The sequence below is a fragment of the Mus musculus genome, chromosome 3 (genome assembly GCF_000001635.26).
Source record: "Mus musculus strain C57BL/6J chromosome 3, GRCm38.p6 C57BL/6J".
NCBI classification, from domain to species: domain Eukaryota; kingdom Metazoa; phylum Chordata; class Mammalia; order Rodentia; family Muridae; genus Mus; species Mus musculus.
The window spans coordinates 53,523,460-53,542,804 of record NC_000069.6 but is presented as its reverse complement, the minus strand read 5'-3'; the positions used below and the strand labels follow the sequence as shown (position 1 = coordinate 53,542,804).

General features: G+C 44.3%; 1 protein-coding gene across 1 annotated transcript in view; it reads left to right on the top strand.

The window, feature by feature from the left end:
* Window positions 1-19,345, top strand: part of Frem2 (Fras1 related extracellular matrix protein 2) — a 144,656-nt gene that overhangs the window by 115,789 nt on the left and 9,522 nt on the right. Inside the window, exons 12-18 of the mRNA NM_172862.3 lie at window positions 1,704-1,834; window positions 3,483-3,641; window positions 5,279-5,582; window positions 6,950-7,081; window positions 7,309-7,640; window positions 16,854-17,046; window positions 19,038-19,142. Coding sequence (NP_766450.2) covers window positions 1,704-1,834; window positions 3,483-3,641; window positions 5,279-5,582; window positions 6,950-7,081; window positions 7,309-7,640; window positions 16,854-17,046; window positions 19,038-19,142 — 1,356 coding nt within the window. The remainder of the gene's footprint in view (window positions 1-1,703; window positions 1,835-3,482; window positions 3,642-5,278; window positions 5,583-6,949; window positions 7,082-7,308; window positions 7,641-16,853; window positions 17,047-19,037; window positions 19,143-19,345) is intronic.

Genomic DNA, 19,345 nt, shown 5'->3' with positions numbered 1-19,345 from the left:
CATCTTTAGCATAAGAAAGTAACTTTTAAAAGTCACAGTGCACAGACTAAGCCAAATTATTTAATAGCATCATATTGCGTACACCAAATATACTTAACAAAATTTGCTTTCAAAAATTAAAAACCAATTAGTAGGCTAGAAATAACTACCTGTTATCATTTTCCTATGTTTCTGTTAGGGGCAAAAACAACAACAACAAAATCCAAGACTGTTGAACTCAGACAGTATAAGAAGGCTAATGGTGGGGAGAAAAAGTTGTATCCAGAATTAGAAGGAAAAATTTAATTGCATTGATTAATAGCTAAATTTTATGGCTTTTTATTTCTCTTTGAAAATTGGTAATAGAAAATTTCAAAGTACAGAAGTGGGTGGGAGGTGCACCGGAGATGCAGTGTCCTGCCATAAGGAAGTGATATGTGCATAGCCGCAGGAAATAGCGCTGTCTCGGCTACAGGGAGGGATGGTGTTTTTCTGTCCTTCATATTTCCTCCTTGGAAGGAGTTTCTCCAAAGGTAGAAAACACCTACAAATCAGTCTCTCCAGCTTCATCCTAAGATCTGCTACCCAGACGCCAGGAAACCCAGCAGTCCTAGTGAAGAGCAAATCTTGGTGAAGATCAGCAAAGGGCCCTTGTGGTTGGGGGGGGGGGGGTGGGGGTGTTTCAGGACAGTGTGTCGTTTCTTGCTGGGTGGGTGTTATGGGTAGATAAGGGAGAAAACACGGCCATTTACTTATAACAATGTTTCAGTTTCTAAGACTGGGGGAAATAAGTGCTTTCGAAGTAGAATTTCCCAATGCACTTAAAACTATTAGGTAGTGGCACAGGCCTTTAATCCCAGCACTTGGGAGGCAGAGGCAGGCAGATTTCTGAGTTCCAGGCTAGCCTGGTCTACGAAGTGAGTGCCAGGACAGCCAGGGCTACACAGAGAAACCCTGTCTTGAAAAAAACAAACAAACAAACAAACAAAAACCTATTCTTTCCAAAGGCAGAGTCTCCGTTTATCAGCCTAGACACCCCGTAGCACTCAGTCATTGGAGTCCATGGTCCAGCCTACAGTCACTGGGCTTCATTAACGTAGGAAATCTGGGCGCTAAAGGGGGAAATCTGTCTGATTATAGCCGGATATGGAACTATTTAGTGTCCTGTCACTCAGCTGTTTCCAAACTGTGGCTCAACAAATCAATTAGTAAGTCATGATTAGAATTTTCCTTTGGCTAAAATATAAAGGAAAGGAATAGTAGAAAATATGACTGGGGAGATGGCTCCAATCACGAGACCTCAGTTCACATCCCAGCACCAGTCTTGGATCTTCATGCCTGGAACCCTAGCACTGAGGTAGGCAGAGATGAGGATCAGGAGTTATTGGACACAAGACTAGCTCTGGGTCTGGGGAAAGACTGTGTCTTAAAGGAATAAGGAAAAAAGTGATAGGCAAGGTACTTTGAATCTTTCTCTGGCCTCCACACATGCACAGGTACACACACACACACACACACACACACACACACACACACACACACACACGGCGGAGGGAGAATAGGACAGATAATAGCAATGAATTATCAGTTAGGTTTGACTCCCTTCAAGTAAGCACACACTGATGTACTGGACCACAGTGTAAAATGTCCTTGATATAAACCACAGTCCAAGAAGATCTCAGGTTCATATGTAAAAGATTAAATTAGTGACTTTGTGTTTGTAGAAATCGAGTTTAAGGAGGGAGAAACCCAACACACTGTTGAAATTGAAGTAATCTTCGACGGGGTGAGAGAGATGAGGGAGGCCTTCACTGTTCACCTAAAACCAGATGAAAATATGGTGGCAGAGACACAGGTAAGTGAGATGGTCCCATATATACACAGGCCAGAGAGATGGTTCAGCAGGAAAAAGCGCTGGCTGCTCTTGGACAGGACCTGGGTACAGTTCCCAGCACCAACGTGGTGGCTCACAGCCATCTGTAGCTCAAGTTCCAGAAGATCCAATGCCCTCTTCTGGCCTCTGTGGGCACTGCACACACATAGTAAAAATACTGTTTATTAGTGCACCAAGGGCTTTCCTTGTTTGGTTCATAATCAAGATGAGATCAAAATGGAGAATTGTGTTTTTCTTAAGTATTTGTATTACTTAGTACAAAGAATTCTGTGACATTGTTTTCCTCTAAGAATTTTTTAGCTTTAGTTATTTTCACTTCGTATTCATGTGGGGCAGTGCGTATCATGATGCACATGTGGAGGTCAGAGGACAGCTCGCAGGAGTCGGGTTTCTTCTTCCACAATGTAAGTTCTTAGGATCAAACTAAGGATGCTGGGCTAGCAGCAAGCGCCCCTGTCCTCTTGGCCATCTCTCCACCCCCACTGTTATCTCTGTAAAGTCATAGATCTGTATGTACAAACTGTTGATCAAATGTGTGTCTTTCACTGTTTTTATAGATTAGCATGTGACCTTTTGGGTAAAGAAACAGAGTCACTGAAATCACTTTCAGTGTTGGAGACTTAAAAATATAGAAACAAGCTTTGGTGGGTTTTTTTATTTGTTTTTTGTTTTTGTTTTTCCAAGACAGGGTTTCTCTGTATAGCCCTGGCTGTCCTGGAACTCACTTTGTAGACCAGGCTGGCCTCGAACTTAGAAATCTGCCCGCCTCTGCCTCCCAAGTTGGGATTAAAGGCATGCGCCACCACTGCCTGGCAGAAAAAAGCTTTGGTTGACAAGGATTAAAATTTTCATTTCTCTGACTTTACAAAACATAATTTGAATTTATTCTTACCTTTATTCCACAGTCACAAGCTACAGGGCCACAGCACAGTGTTTCTGACCCACAATGTTCGCTATGTTAGGAAGATTGATACAGAATTTCACTTGCAATGTGCCCATTGCACATAACACTGTTGAAAGTGGGAAGGCAATGCTAGAGAACTGTCCTATCAGTTGTCTGAGGTAGGAAAGATGTTCAAGACGACATGGACAGAGGTGATTTTCCTCCTTGCCCTGACAATGTCCAGAGCTGCCTAGTTCTCGAATTCCTTCTCTCTCTCTCTCTCTCTCTCTCTCTCTCTCTCTCCCCAACCCCCAGGCAGCTCTACCACCAGCCCACATTGTCCCATGACCTTGAAGGCCTGGTTTCTTTCAAGGTGTCTGTCAGCTTTCTCCTCCCACTGTCAACTAACAGATTGTATTTTCATATAACTTCAACTTCACAAATCCACAACTGACTCACCTACTATCATCACCGCTGAAGAGAAAACCTACCTGAGAACCCAAGTGTCTCGTAGGCTTGTGGCAAGCCACAGGGTCCCTCCCCGCATAAACATCAGAGATGAGCAAGGTGCCAGGGTCACATGCAATAAGCTGTATCACTCTGAATACAGTCTGCACGTGGCAATTTCATCAGAGATTCCAGGGATTTTCCAGTCATTTTTCTGAATAAGAGAAGCTCCGAGAACCTTAATATTTGACAAATGAGTGCTGTTTCCTTTGCTTCTAGGCAACCAAGGCCATTGTATATATAGAAGAAATCCACAGCATGGCAGATGTCACCTTTCCTTCTGTCCCTCACATTGTGTCCTTGCTGATATACGATGATCCCTCCAAAGGCAGAGAGGACACTGGACCTGTGTCTGGCTACCCGGTTGTCTGCATTACGGTAAGGAAGAAATAGATCAAATATGGGGAAATTATAAGACATTTCTTTAAAAGATTCACTTATTTTTATTTTATGCGTACAAGTGTTTGCCTGCATGTTTGTATGTGTACCACACGCATGCCCGAATCGGGAATCAGATCCCCTGGAACTACAGTTACAGATGATTGTGAGCTGCCAGCAAGTGCCCTTAACCCTGAGCCATCCCTTTAGTCCTGTAAGAGAACTACTTAAAATAATTATAAACTTTAGTAATATTATCTTCAGAAATTTAAGGTTTAAGCTCTCAACTGTGAAAAACGGGCAATTCCAATAATTCAATGAAGCTCCCATTCTCTTCCTCACAAACACACAAACACCATATTAACCGAGTATCCAGTGTATGGTTTAAGACAGTCACCATCGGGCAAATCAGTGAAGCATGGCCTCTGCCCAGAAAGAGTTAAAAGAATATAAAGACAGATGAAAATGGGTATCCATTGCTCTAACATGAGGCAGAGTGTAAAGGCTAGAGCTAACACTCCACGAGCAAAGGATCGGGTAGAATTTTGATGATTTAAGATTCAGTCAAGGGAAGATCATACTGGAAAGGGGTGGCCATGGAGAGAGAACAGAAGGAATTTATTGTAGGTTTTGCTAACCTTCTCATAAATAAATTTTAAGTTTCTCATGAATAAAGCCAGGCAGTGGTGGCACATACCTTTAATCCCAGCACTTAGGAGGCAGAGGCAGGAGGATTTCTGAGTTCAAGGCCAGTCTAGTCTACAGAGTGAGTTCCAGGACAGCCAGGGCTACACAGAGAAACCCTGTCTTGGAAAAAAAAAGAAAAAAGAAAAAGAAAGAAAGAAAAAGAAAAAGAAATGAGCAAAAGAAGAAATGAGCAAAAGCTATGGCGTTTATTTTTATGTCACAGCAGCCCTAATGAAATACCCCGCATATAACAGGCACACACACAGTGGATGCTTGTCGGCTTAACAAGGAGTGAATGATTTGGTGTTCACTTATAACGGACTTCTAAGTGTCACTTTAGACAGCTAAGAATTCATTTGCTGACTGGCAGGGAGTGTTCTCGTGCAGAAGAGCCGAGCGAGCAGAGGGTCATGCTGTAGTGTTAGTGGGGCAATGGTGTATAGCTAGAGATGGAAAGGGTGGACTTGAATTGGATGGGAAGGAGCTAAGGGAATGGTAAAGAAGGGACCAACTTAAGGAGCATTGCGAAGAGTTACAAGGTCATCCCCTCCCCTTGGATGCCAAAGAGGAAAGAGAGGGATTGGTCTGTCAATGGATGTCTGATTGGCACTCTTGCTGCCCTGATGGTGTGAACCAGCCCACGAGAGAGGTAGATTTCTGTAGGACAGAAGGAGATGGGACAGAAGCATATGAGTAAGAATGGCTCTGGGGGATCATGATGAAATGAATAGCCCTTCTGCATGTGGTCATGTCCAATAGGAGTTATTTGAAGTTTAAAGGGCAGAGAAACTATCACAGCTGGGAATAAAAATTCAGAAGTTTTCTGAACAACACATTGCATTATGAGGGGTAGAGAAGCATGGGAGCCCAAGGAGCTTGAGAAGAATCAAGTCTACTTTACTGCGTACTGTGGGCCTAACACACATCTGTTTTGTTTGATTTTCCCATAGGCCTGCAACCCCAAATATCCAGACTATGAGAAAACAGGCTCTATTTGTGCCAGTGAGAACATCAACGACACTTTGACCCGATACAGATGGCTGATCAGCGCTCCCGCTGGCCCTGACGGTGTGACCAGCCCCATGAGAGAGGTCGACTTCGACACCTTCTTCACATCATCCAAAATGATTACATTAGACTCCATATACTTTCAGCCTGGCTCCCGGGTCCAATGTGCGGCCCGAGCAGTGAACACCAATGGGAATGAAGGCCTGGAACTAATGAGCCCCATCGTTACCATCGGCAGAGAGGAAGGTGAGAGATTGTCTTCCAGTGAGGGTCACTGAAACCCTGCAGTATTGCGAATGCCTCATTTCTCTGTATAAATTCCTCCCATGTCCATGCATGCCATAGCACTCTACTTGAAGATGAGTATCCATTTGCAGCAGTCTTCACTAGGAAACAGCTATTTGCATATTTCATGACCACTGTACATAGATTATGAGCCTTGTACTCATAATGATGATAAAGGAAGGCTCCCATTCTCTAGGAGTCCATGGGAAAATTGGAGGCACGGGTACTCTGAGCCTGGTCCAGGACAGAGGAGCTGCTGAGATGAGAAGCAAGCAACTTTAAGAAGCGTGATAGAACCTGAACTCTCTGGACTGAGGAGCCAAAACACAGGGGAGCTCTCAAGAGAAAGCAGAGGAAGGATTAGGTCTAGACAAGGGGGCGTTGGGGGGTACTGTGCCAGGTGAAGAGCAGTTAGCTCTCACATACCTGGGAATCTGCTGGGGACACAGGGTGACCATGAAGGTGGAGAACCATGTGTCTATATTCTCACCTCATTACAAAGGGCAAGCTGTGTTTGAAGCTGGAGCCAGGGAGCATGCGTATGTCCCTGACCAAAAGGAGCATCATCTGTTAAGTCCACCTGACTATGAGCTGTTTCCTCTCAAACCTGTTGAGAGGTTTCTGCCCTGTACATCTTGCAGAGGACCCAAGTCTAGTTCCAAGCTCCTGTGTCAGGTGGCTCACAACTGCCTGTAGCTCCAGCTCCAGGGGATCTGATGCGCCTGGCCTCCATCTCACACACACACACACACACACACACATCCTTTTTAAAAAATAAAGTATATTAAGGACTTGAAATTATAACTGAGTAAAGTTCTGGGATCAGTTCCCAGCTCTGTTAAAATACACACTAACTTTTAATTTTATTCACCAAAAGCACATTTATTATAGCCAATACATTATATATATATATTTATATATGTATATATATATATACACATATACATATATATATATATATATATTAATTAATCATATCCTAGGGTAACATTCAGACTCACTGCATTTATTGTATTGTATTTCAACTATTTTAATTTTGTCTGTTCACATTATGCAGCACAATTTTGTGCATATGTTCCTGACCTAAATGAATACCACGAATTCAGTCAGTCTGACCAAGAGCTGCTTCCTCACAAGCCTGTTGGAGAGGTTCCTCCCCTGTGCGCTGTGGTCACCTCTCGTCCAGTCTTCTGCTTCCTTATAACACATGTTCTCAGCCACACAGTTATCACAGGGAATGCAATACAGAAAAATACTAGCATCTATGTTAAGACATTCTTCATGTGCTGTTAGCTTCTTTTAACATAAATGTGCTGGTTTTCTTCAAGGTCTCTGTCAGCCCCGTGTGCCTGGGGTAGTGGGGGCAGAGCCATTCTCCGCTAAGTTGCGCTACACTGGCCCAGAGGACCCAGACTTTGCCAACCTCATCAAACTCACTGTCACTATGCCGCACATAGACGGTAGGTACCCTGGGTGAAGTGGGACCTTAGTAGCATCAGGTGTACCTGTAACCTGGTTTGGTTTGCCTCCTTCATCTTCAGTCTGCAGGTTGATATTCGAACTCATCTGCTTCTTTCAACTCTTCCTACCCAGTTTTGAAAGTCTATCAACCTAAAAAAACGTTCGGTTAAAATTAAAACGAAAATGCATACACAACCCGACACTACTTCCCCGTGCTTCTCTGCAGGCATGCTCCCTGCCATCTCCACAAGAGAGCTGTCCAACTTTGAGCTGACCCTCAGCCCTGACGGCACGAGAGTTGGGAATCACAAATGCTCCAACCTGCTGGACTACAATGAAGTAAAGACCCACCATGGCTTCCTGACCAACGCCACAAAGAACCCAGAGGTCATTGGAGAGACCTATCCTTACCAGTACAGTGTGCCGGTCAGGGGTTCCAGCACCTTACGCTTCTACCGAAACCTGAACCTGGAAGCATGTCTGTGGGAGTTTGTCAGCTACTATGACATGACGGAGCTCCTGGCTGACTGTGGAGGAACCATCGGGACCGATGGCCAGGTACAAGCTCTAACATCTGAGCCTTGTTCCTTGGTTCTGTCAATAGGTTTTTTTTTCCCTCCTAATCTCAACTGTTATCTCGGTATTGTTAGCCATTAGTCACAAAGGGACAGGTGATTGCCATGAATGGTGGGAAAACCTATGTTATACTATATACATGCACCATCAACCTATGTCATACTACACACATGCACAAGAGATACACAAGCCCCTCCTCCCACACTGTCAACCTATGTCATACTACACACATGCACAAGAGATACACAAGCCCCTCCTCCCACACTGTCAGAAGAATATTGCTAAAACAATAAGGAACAGAGTCTCTGCTTGTGTTATAATTTAAAAATCTAAAATTTGTATTCAAAATTGTAATGAATATTTGAACTAAAATCCTAAAATAACAGAAAAGTTATAAGGTAGCAAATCCTGTGTAGAATGCACCATATCTTTAAAGAATTCGGCAAGGGGGGTCTAAACTCCTAACGGAGTTGGCGGTTCCTGAAGTGTCTTAATTTTTTTCATTAATTTATTTATTCATCCACTTTATATCCTAATCGATGTTCCGTCCTGGTCCCCACCCCAATCCCGTTCATACGGTCCCTCTCTCCATCCCTCCCATCCCCTTCTCCTCTGAGAGGGTGGAGGCAGTGGGAGAGGACATGCCTAGCCCTGAAGGTGCATTTCTAAAGGCTATATTCCTGCTGTAGAAAAAGTAAAATAAAGGGGAGAGTCTATGGTCACTCACTACAAGAACTTGGTAATTTCAGCTACTGTCAGTGTTGATGGGCGAACTCTTAGGGTGCTTGGAAGTCAGTGGACTCACAAGTTAAAATTTACCATCCTCAAAAAGAAGACAGAGTCAGTAAATAGCATGAATTAGTGAAAATCTGTACTAAAGCATCAATGTAAAGGTGGCATGAAGAGGTGGGAAGAGACTGATAATCAAGCAAATGCTTCCCACTTGACCTTTGGTTCTGATGAATTCCAGCTGTATGGCTTTGGACACTTTCCATCAAGTACTTGTGGGTGCTAGGCCACTGGTACTCCTTTCTCAGTCTGTCTTGGCCACATGAAAAGGAAAAAAATCACTACCCAGGCCTTCTCCTTACAGATCAAATATCTTTATCTCTTCCTTACAGGGCCTGGGCAATGCTTATAAAATCACTGTCTACTTTCTGATCGCTCCAGACACAGGATCAGTTGACATACATGAAGTAGACACAGGACTGCCCTGTAGTTCATTTGGGTCTTTGGCTTGCTTCCCCACAGAATAGAGATATGTCTCCATCTTTCATTTGTCCCACAGGCAGCTAGTTTTCCCAGTGTGCCCCTGCCTTCACGCTGCTAAAAGTTATTCTGCCATCTCTGGCCTACTGCAATGCATCAGGCTTGCTTTGAAGGCAAGGCTGAGCTATGAGGTGTTTAACTCCTCAGACTAAATCTGGCTACGAAGTGTTCACTCAAACTGATTCTACTTTGCACATTCTTGCAAATGCTCACTGTTCTATTGAATCATTTGAGTCCGGAGACATTGTATGCTCAGTGACCTCAAGTAACTGGAGCAAGTGCTGTGTCTCTGTAATTGAACTTTGGGTGGTTCTGCTGTTAGGCAAGAACTGAAAGATGCCATGTTTATCCTGCACGAAAGGCCTATGCAGCATACCAGGAATGAGAGAGTACACCCTGAGGATTACCAGTCAGCCAGTTACCTATTATCTATCCATCTATCAACTATCTATCATCTATCTACCTACCTGCCTATCTATTTGTGTGTATGAATATTTTCCCTGAATATATGTATTTGCACCACGTGCATGTCTGGTACCCAGAAGAAGGTGTTAGATTCTCTGGAACTGGATTTACAGGTGGCTCTGAGCTAACATGAGGTGACAAGATTTGAACCCAAATCTTCTGGAAGAGCAGCCAGTGCTGTTAAGTACTGAGCCGCCTCTCCATCCCTTGGGTTTTCCAGCTCATAACCAGTTTGTGTAAGGTTTTTTTTGTTTTTTTTGTTTTGTTTTGTTTTTTTGTTTTTTTCAGTAGATGGCCAACATTTAAGAATTCCTTTTGAGAGGATTTTTCTGCCTTGCCATTATTGAAAAACAAATCTTATCTATTAATAATCAATCAACATCACCGAGAAGAACATATTCAAGTGTAACTCACTGAGGTTTCAGGTGCTAGTATGAAACCCCAAAGCCCTCAGTGTAATGCATGTGGTAACAACCTGGTAAAACACACTGTTTATCCTCTAAAAGAAAAGCTTAAAGATGGGCATCCCTCCTACACTCCTACATCCTTCCTTGGATGAAACTTCAATTTTCCTTCATCTTATCAATGCCCTCCTGCTTCTCCCTGTGGCTCACATGCATACTGCTGAACCATGGGTGAAGGAGAAGAAATGTTAATTAATATGAAAGAAAGATAGCCCTCCAAGACATTCCCCTCATTTTTCTCCATTCAGTTCTGGTTCTAAGAAAGAAAAATGGTCAAAAGATAACACTAACAACAAAAATAATGGCAGTGGGGATGGGGATGTAGCTCGTTTGGTTACGTGCTTGCCTACTGTCCATGAAACCCTGAGTATAGCCAGCCCCACACAGACCAAGTATAGCAGTGCACACCTGATTTCCCAGTACTCAGAAGTTCAGTGCCAGCCTGGGTACATAAAATCCTGCCTCAACCAACACTAATAACGATAAGGGAGACGGAATAATAATCACTAGTAAGTGTATTGTTTCTGGTGTGCCTTCCACCTTTCTAAACACATTGTATATATCCATTCTTACTGACCTCATGAAAACTCCGTAGCAATAATACCACAGCACACCCTGTTTATCGATAAGGAAAGAGAAGCAGGAAAGCCCAGATAACTTGCCCAGATTCATGTAGCGTATGTTCCCATGCCAGTAATGCACCATGTGCTTATCTTAACATTTAATTGACTGTAAAAATGAATGTGGTCATAGCCACTATTACAAGAAAGCCAACTGAGGGCCTGGGGCTGGAGCTGGGGGAGGGGAGTTTCTGATGCTGGAGGTGTGGGGGTATCCTGGTGCTGGAGGCGTGGTGGGTCCTGGTGTTGGAAGTGTTGGGGGTCCTGGTGCTGGAGGTGTGGGGATCCTAATGCTAGAGGTGTGGGGGTCTTGATGCAGGAGGTGTGGAGTCCTGATGCTGGAGTTGTGGGGTCCTGATGCTAGGTGTGGGGTCTTGATGCTGGAGGTGTGGGGTCCTGATGCTGGAGGTATGGGGTCCTGATGCTGGAGGTGTGGGGGTCCTGATGCTGGAGGTGTGGGGTCCTGATGCTGGAGGTATGGGGGTCGTGATGCAGGAGGTGTGGGGGTCCTGATGCTGGAGGTGTGGGGGTCCTGATGCTGGAGGTGTGGGGTCCTGATGCTGGAAGTGTAGGGTCCTGATGCAGGAGGTGTGGGGTCCTGATGCTGGAGGTGTGGGGGTCCTGATGCTGGAGGTGTGGGGGTCCTGATGCAGGAGGTGTGAGGTCCTGATGCTGGAGGTGTGGGGTCCTGATGCTGGAGGTGTGGGGTCCTGATGCAGGAGGTGTGGGGGTCCTGATGCAAGAGGTGTGGGGTCCTGATGCTGGAGGTGTGGGGTCCTGATGCAGGAGGTATGGGGGTCCTGATGCAAGAGGTGTGGGGTCCTGATGCTGGAGGTGTGGGGGTCCTGACGCTAGAGGTGCGGGGGTCCTGATGCTGGAGGTGTGGGGTCCTGATGCAGGAGGTGTAGGGTTCTGATGCTGGAGGTGTGGGGGTCCTGATGCAGGAGGTGTGGGGGTCCTGATGCAGGAGGTGTGAGGTCCTGATGCTGGAGGTGTGGGGGTCCTGATGCTGGAGGTGTGGGGGTCCTGATGCAGGAGGTGTGAGGTCCTGATGCTGGAGGTGTGGGGTCCTGATGCTGGAGGTGTGGGGTCCTGATGCAGGAGGTGTGGGGTCCTGATGCAAGAGGTGTGGGGGTCCTGATGCAGGAGGTGTTGGGTCCTGATGCTGGAGGTGTGGGGGTCCTGATGCTGGAGGTGTGGGGTCCTGATGCAGGAGGTGTGGGGTCCTGATGCAAGAGGTGTGGGGGTCCTGATGCAGGAGGTGTTGGGTCCTGATGCTGGAGGTGTGGGGGTCCTGATGCTGGAGGTGTGGGGTCCTGATGCAGGAGGTGTGGGGGTCCTGATGCAGGAGGTGTGGGGGTCCTGATGCTGGAGGTGTGGGGGTCCTGATGCTGGAGGTGTGGGGGTCCTGATGCTGGAGGTGTGGGGTCCTGATGCTGGAGGTGTGGGGTCCTGATGCTGGAGGTGTGGGGTCCTGATGCTGGAGGTGTGCTCCTGAAAGGGAACCCGAATTCCAGAGGTGGTTCTCTAACTGCATCATAGAATAAAAAGATTCAGATTTAGAATTTCTTCAGTCTTACCAATGTTCACATTTCTGAGTTTATATAGTTAGATAAACTAGTGAGGAAATCAGGTGAACTGTCAGCTCGAGTGGCAGGCTGGCTTCTGTGGCAGGCTGGCTTCTGTGGGTCTCTGAACACCCCCTCAGCAGCACACACAGGTGTTTTTTCACTTGCCAAGAAATGTACTATAAAGCCCTGGCCAAGCGCTGAACAGGCACGGCCTCCACCTGCCAGCACCTGCCTTAGACTTGGCACTTTAGCTCGAGGTGACACTGTGCAAACAATTTCTATTAACCTGTGCTAGCTGCAGCTACCTCTGTGTAATCTTGCTAAGTAGCTACTGTATGTGTGTTTGTGTGCAAGTGTGAGTGCACATGTCTGTCTGTTTCTGACACACAGAATATTCTGCGTCCAGACTCACTCTATCCAGACTACTTAACCTGTAAGAAAGTGTTGCCGAAGTGAAGGAACGATTGGGAAAACCTGGGGTTTTATGTTCTACAACAGTGAAGTTGGTTGAGTTTTATGCAGTTTGCAGCTCTCTTTGGCTGGGAGCAGGACCTCTTTAGTCAGTTATAGATTCACAAAGTAGTCCCTTGACAACTAGTTTGTACCAGTGAAGACCCATACACACCAGCAAACGCGTCTTCTAGGGTCAAATTATACCCACTGAAAGGTTAGGAATTTCACCTACTAAGAAAAAGAATTTTTAAATTCCTTAATTTTATTCAGCTCTAAACTAACCTTTAGTCGGTAACTTCAGAAATGCAAAGGCAGATAATGCAAAAAAAAAAAAAAAAAAAAGAAAAGAAAAATAGAGATTTAATAAATAATTCTGCTCTTCCGCTATGCATGTCCTGTTTTCTGTTTTCTTGTTCCTTCGTTTTGTTTATTTAAGGTTGTTTGAGCATGCAATGAGAAACACTGAGAAGTTAAACTTTGTTTTTTATACAATTGGAATTTTGGGTGTTTTTTTTTTCTTTGAAAAGTGAAAGACAGTCTTCTCAGTTTTGCTGGGTGTTCTGCAAGGTAAGGGTCCTTAGGTCCACAGCAGCTGGTCACATTGTCCAACTGGCAGGTCTAAGCTAAAGTTTGCCCTTATGGCATGAAATTGCAGTATACACTTTGGAAGACGCTCTGTGTGTGGTCTGGAGAGATAAGCAAATATCTTTCTTAGTTGATTTTGCCACCTTTTTTGTTTGTTTGTTTGTTTTTTTTTTTTTTTTCCGAGACAGAGTTTCTCTGTATAGCCCTGGCTGTCCTGGAACTCACTCTATAGACCAGGCTGGCCTTGAACTCAGAAATCTGCCTGCCTCTGCCTCCCAAGTGCTGGGATTAAAGGCGTTTGCCACCACACCCGGCTGCCTCCTTTTTACATGTGTGTTTGGTTTACAAACCTAGACATTGAGGCCAGAATGTGTGTCAGAGGTCATGCAATCTGAGTGTTCAGCCTTTCAGGTAAATAAATGCAAACCACATACTCTGCAGTTAAGGGCCATAAACATGTGTTGGTAAAATAGCTTTCAGTGGTATTTCCAATACATGTGGCCTAATTCAAGACCTTGAATATGGGGATCTAGAGCTGCTCTGTCCAGTGTGGTCACCATCAGCTGTGTGTGCAGAGTGGAGAGTGGCTGTGTGTATATGATGCTATGAAGGTATTGATCCCACGCCTACTCATCTCACATGTACAGTAGCAGCCTGCCTCGGGCTCTTAGACAAGCTACACCCTCTCCACATATATGCCTGGCACACGGTAGCATTACATAAATTTGGCAATATGTTACTTCTCCAAGATACTTGTGTTATGGGCTATCCCTTTAAATATCCTGTTAAAGGTGTTAGTTGCCTTTGTTAATTAACTTCATATGTCAATAAGACCATGCAAGGTCACTCATTGGGCCTACGTTGATTATTTATACCTTTAAAGGTCCACAGGTTGAAAGAAACTGAATGTTCTTAAAAGTGCCACCAGAAATAATTGGTTCCATCGCAGTCTTTGGCTGAAGAATGAATAGGCAGGTGACTAAGTGATTGAAGTAGGCTCCATTTCAGCTCCAGTGCTCTCCAGGGGGAGATTCTCAATAGCTGGGGAAAACTGGCCTTAAATAAGAAAAAAAATGTACAAGATGCAAATCCTGTATCTAGAAATCACCATGTTGAAAGTTAAACAAGGTGCTGGAGAGATGGCTCAGTGGTTAAGAGCACTGTCTGCTCCTCCAGAGGTCCTGAGTTCGATTCCCAGCAACCACTTGGTGGCGCACAACCATCTGTAATGAGATCTTCTGGCATGCAGGCATATATATATATATATATGCAGATAGAGCTCTCATGTATAAAATAAAAAACAAATAAAATCTTTAGAAAGAAAGAAAGAAAGAAAGAAAGAAAGAAAGAAAGAAAGAAAGAAAGAAAGGAAGGAAGAAAGAAAGAAAGAAAGAAAGAAAGAAAAAGTTAAAGTAAAGCCAGGTGTGAGCCTGTTATGTCAACCCTCAGAAGGCTGAGGCAGGAGGATTGCCATGAGTATTAAGCTACATAGGATGTTCCCAAAAGTTAAATAATGAGAATTATACAGGATGCTATATTCCAATTATCTGATTGAGAAAAAACTTCCCTCTAGAGCAGTGTTCCAATAACATTTGATGGAGAGTATGTCAATATTGGCAAAAAAAAAAATTAAGCTATGTTTTTCCATTATAAATCCATGCCTAGGGCTGGTGAGATGGCTCAGTGGGTAAGAGCACCCGACTGCTCTTCCAAAGGTCAGGAGTTCAAATCCCAGCAACCACATGGTGGCTCACAACCATCCGTAACAAGATCTGACTCCCTCTTCTGGAGTGTCTGAAGACAGCTACAGTGTACTTACATATAATCAATAAATAAAATCTTTAAAAAAAAAAAAAAAAGAAAAGAAAACATTCACTGAATGTTGAATGTTTAAAAAAAAAAAAAAGAAAAGAAAACATTCACTGAATGTTGAATGTTTAAAAAAAAAAAAAAAAAAATCCATGCCTAAAGTCTAACATCTTAAAGTTAACTAAAGTCATGGAATGAAGCATGAATCTTAATCACCAGTGGCAGATAGGCTGACCAAGTCACTCTCCCAATAGCCAGAGTATCAAGTGCTTTTCAGAACTCATTGTTCAGTGGTTGTAATGATGGCTGCTCTTGGGGAAGAAAAAAAGGCATCCAAGGCATACAAGGCACGGATTCACCAGGCAGGGAAAATTGTTTGCATCCCATGTGTGAAAACCAAACAAGTTGCTTGTCTTGTGGCTGGTTCTTTGTCACTGTGTGTTTTTATTATGGGTTTATACTGTCTGTGTGTGATTTGGGGAGTTCGCTCTTAACTCTGTGGTAGTATGACATATCACAGCTCGGTTCTCATGACCTAAGTACAGGCCTAGTCCCTGTGTTGATTCTCTGACGGAGACCAGTTTCAACAGCCCGGTTGGAACTTCCAAGGAGAGTCAAGCTAACCATTTCCTCTTGCACAAAGAGGTGCTGCAATCATGATGCTGGTCCTTGGAGCATTTGGAGATTAAAATGCAGCCATTTTTGTTAGGCGGTTTTAGGACCTCTCTGCAGTGTGTCCAATGTAGTAATGTGTGGGAGAGATAAACACAGGCTAGAGACTAGGTTCTGACTTCCACCGGCTGCTCAGGAGGTTCAGAGAATTCTGCTGAGAGGGCTGCACTGAAGGAGAGATGGCTCTGTGGCTAAGAGCACTGGCTGCTCCCATATGGCTTCACTCAGAGCACTCACAAGTTGGCTCACAACTGTGTGTAGCTCCTGTACCAAGATACCTGAATGCCTTCTTCCGACTTCTGTGGGCACCAGCCATATACCATGTGGTACACATATGTAGATGCAGGCACTATATTATGCACTTAATATAAAAATACATTTTCAAATCTTTTGGTGAGCTCGCCTGAGTCCTTTTCGAGTTCCCTCTCCTGCTTCTTTTCTGTCCATCATCCATTCGCCCGTCAAACCACCTTGCATACACACAGATTCAATTATGAGAATAAAATAATAAAGCTGTTATTAATAACCAATACATTGTCTGAAATTCGGTAGGTACTTGACAGGGATTAATTTATCCTCCCGACTTCCCTTACCTCATCTGTTGACTACCAAAAGAAGGAAAATATGAAATTCTAAAACAGTTCATCTAATTATTTTGAAGACATTGGAACTGCACCATGTCATTGCTAAATATGCTTGGTTTTGCTTCTTTAATGTTCATCCTAGCTTCCTCTAAATGATTTAAAAATAAGTTTATAGATGCATTTTTGCATAAGAGTTCCAAACTTACGGTAGCAAATCATCCTCTGATGGAGATCAATAAAGTAGAATGTAGCTATATGTCTGGTTGATATCCCATAACAGAAGGGAGTGAAGCGCCAAAACCTGCAACTGACAAGATTCATTTCTAGTGTCAGAAGAGGCAAATTCAAGGAGTGCATCTGTGTTTGCCCCTCCGGTTCAAACTGGCGTGATGGCTGCCGGACTCCTTGCACATATAAAAAAAACTTTGAATTCTTCACTTAACTGGGTGAATTATGTGGTATGAGACCTGTATCTTGATAAAACTGCTCAAAAGTAAAAAGGACTTACTTTGCTGAAAATAGTGTTATTTTAAGGAACTCTGGCGCACGTCCCTGTTGCATGTGCGCACTGGGAGAAGTGAAGGGATGCTTGCCGTGCTGAGAAAGGCTGTTGTTTATTCTGTGCACTAATGGCACAAAATCTGGCGTCGGCATAAGTGGGCTGATTTGGTTAACGCTGCTGCAAATGGTTCAATTGTTTTAGGTCCTCAACCTCGTGCAGTCCTACGTGACCCTTCGAGTTCCTCTGTACGTTTCCTACGTGTTCCACTCCCCCGTGGGCGTGGGCGGCTGGCAGCATTTCGACTTGAAGTCAGAGCTCCGACTCACATTCGTGTACGACACTGCCATCTTGTGGAACCATGGGATCGGCAGCCCCCCGGAAGCTGAGCTGCAAGGTGGGTGGCTGTGGCTCCCAAAGCATCTTTCCTACCTGTGGTAATTACTCAGAATGATAATTTTGTTTTTATTTCAGGTAAAAATTAGGGGGGGGCACCTTTCGATATCGTTATTTTTATATTCTCTAATAACGTGACGTTTTAAAACCTTTGTCAAGCCCGGCGTGGTGGCGCACGCCTTTAATCCCAACACTCGGGAGGCAGAGGCAGGATGATTTCTGAGTTCAAGGCCAGCCTGGTCTACAACGTGAGTTCCAGGACAGCCAGGGCTACACAGAGAAACCCTGTCTCGAAAAACCGAAGTGGGGGGGGGGGACCCTTTGTCAAGGAAAGATCATATCAATGCTTCAAACTTTGCATGATGTTTGACTGTGAAATTTAACATCTTTGTTTCAGGCATACAGTCTATTGCATGTGACTAATTGTTTATATTTTACATAGGCCAATCCATAGAGCTTTCTGGTTTGTACTAAATAGAGGAATTCCAGTTGTGAAAGTTGGGAATAAAATCCGGGGGAAAGTTGCACATTTTGCTTCTGAAATGAGAGGATCACTTTAAAGTCCAATGATAAACCCTGTCCTGGGTGCCAGTTCTGACTCTACAACTGATTCGTTGTGATCCGCGTAACCTCAAGCACACTGCTTAAACTTGAGGTTTGAATTTCTTCTGAAGGACAGTCCAAGCTTCAGTCGCTTTCTGGTTAAAACGCCATCATTCCGTGATATCATAGACAAATGCCATAGAACACTGGCACAGAGAGCTCCTGACTCTAAGCCCTTCAGCATCTGCAGAGCTGTTGGTACCCAGGTGGGAATCGGGAAGTACAGAAGCTATCTAGGCATGTAGCTCGCATCTGTAATCCCAGCACTTAAGAGGATGACGCAGGAGGGTCGCTGTGGGTCTGAGGACAGCCTGGGCTGTGTAGTAAGACTGACTCTCAGATGATGATGGTGGTGGTGGTGATAAAGTTTTTGCAAGCAAAGTGCACACGTGTCTAGATGACCCACAAAAAGAATTCATGCTTTTTCCTCTCGGGCTCACATTCCTCTGCTGAGTCTCTGAACATCTATATCACAGCAACTTGACACATTGACAGCCAGGAAGACAGGACCAATTGATAGCATACCTGAAGTATAATTCCATCATATAGGACAGATTAAAATTCCCTTCGAGCAATGAGGAAAACACAGTGACCATCCTGGACGGTCGATGCAGACTGCCTCAAGGGATTTAACTCCACATTGTATCTTAGAAGATACACAGAAAAAAATGAATATTTTCATTTCTCTTCTAGGTGAAGAAGGGGGTTGGGAGGACCTTACCAGGCTGACTGTGTAGCCCAGGCTAGCCTCACCAGGCTGACTGTGTAGCCCAGGCTAGCCTCAAACTCTCTCTCTCTCTCTCCTACCCACACACTTCAGTGCTGTACAAGGGTGGTCGTTGAGAATCATCAGTTTTCTTTAAGCCCGCACAATTCCGCAGTTGTTCTGGGGTGCTCAAAGGTGTTTTCACGTACATGTATCTGACTCTACAGTCTCAGCAAGGCCATTTGTCATCTCTCTCAATTACAGATTTGTTTTTGTAGAACATCACTTTAAAAAAATGTATCATAGTATTTGTGTTATTTTATAGAAACCTGGCTCATATTACTTAATTCATTTTGCCCTTCATTTATCCTTATCAAAGAAAGAAACTTGTAACTATATTATTATTATTATTATTATTATTATTATTTGTTTTTTTCAAGACAAGGTTTCTCTGTGTAGCCCTGGCTGTCCTGGAACTCACTTTGTAGACCAGGCTGGCTGAACTCAGAGATCCACCTGCCTCTGCCTCCCAAGTGCTGGGATTAAAGGCTATTATTATTATTATTATTATTATTATTATTATTATTATTATTTAGAATAGCCATATAGGTCAGAAGAAAAAAGGTCTATGGATGAGGGTGTCTGGCCACCTACATTTTATCCTCCTGGGCTTCTCTCTGTAGGCTCTCTTTACCCAACCAGCATGCGCATTGGTGAGGAGGGACGCCTGGCTGTGAACTTCAAAACAGAGGCTCAGTTCCATGGCTTGTTTGTGCTGTCCCATCCTGGTAAGCCTCATTGTCCCTGGGCAGCCACCGCCCACAGGACCACATCTTTATATCCACACAGGTCTCAACAGGTTTCCCGGATAGCTTGGAAAGCCTTCATTTCATACGAGTCCCATATGAGTAATTATGTCCTTAATGCTTGGTCATCGTTTACCGGTCTCCTACCCTATGGAAAACTGCCACCATACAGACATTCAGAGAAA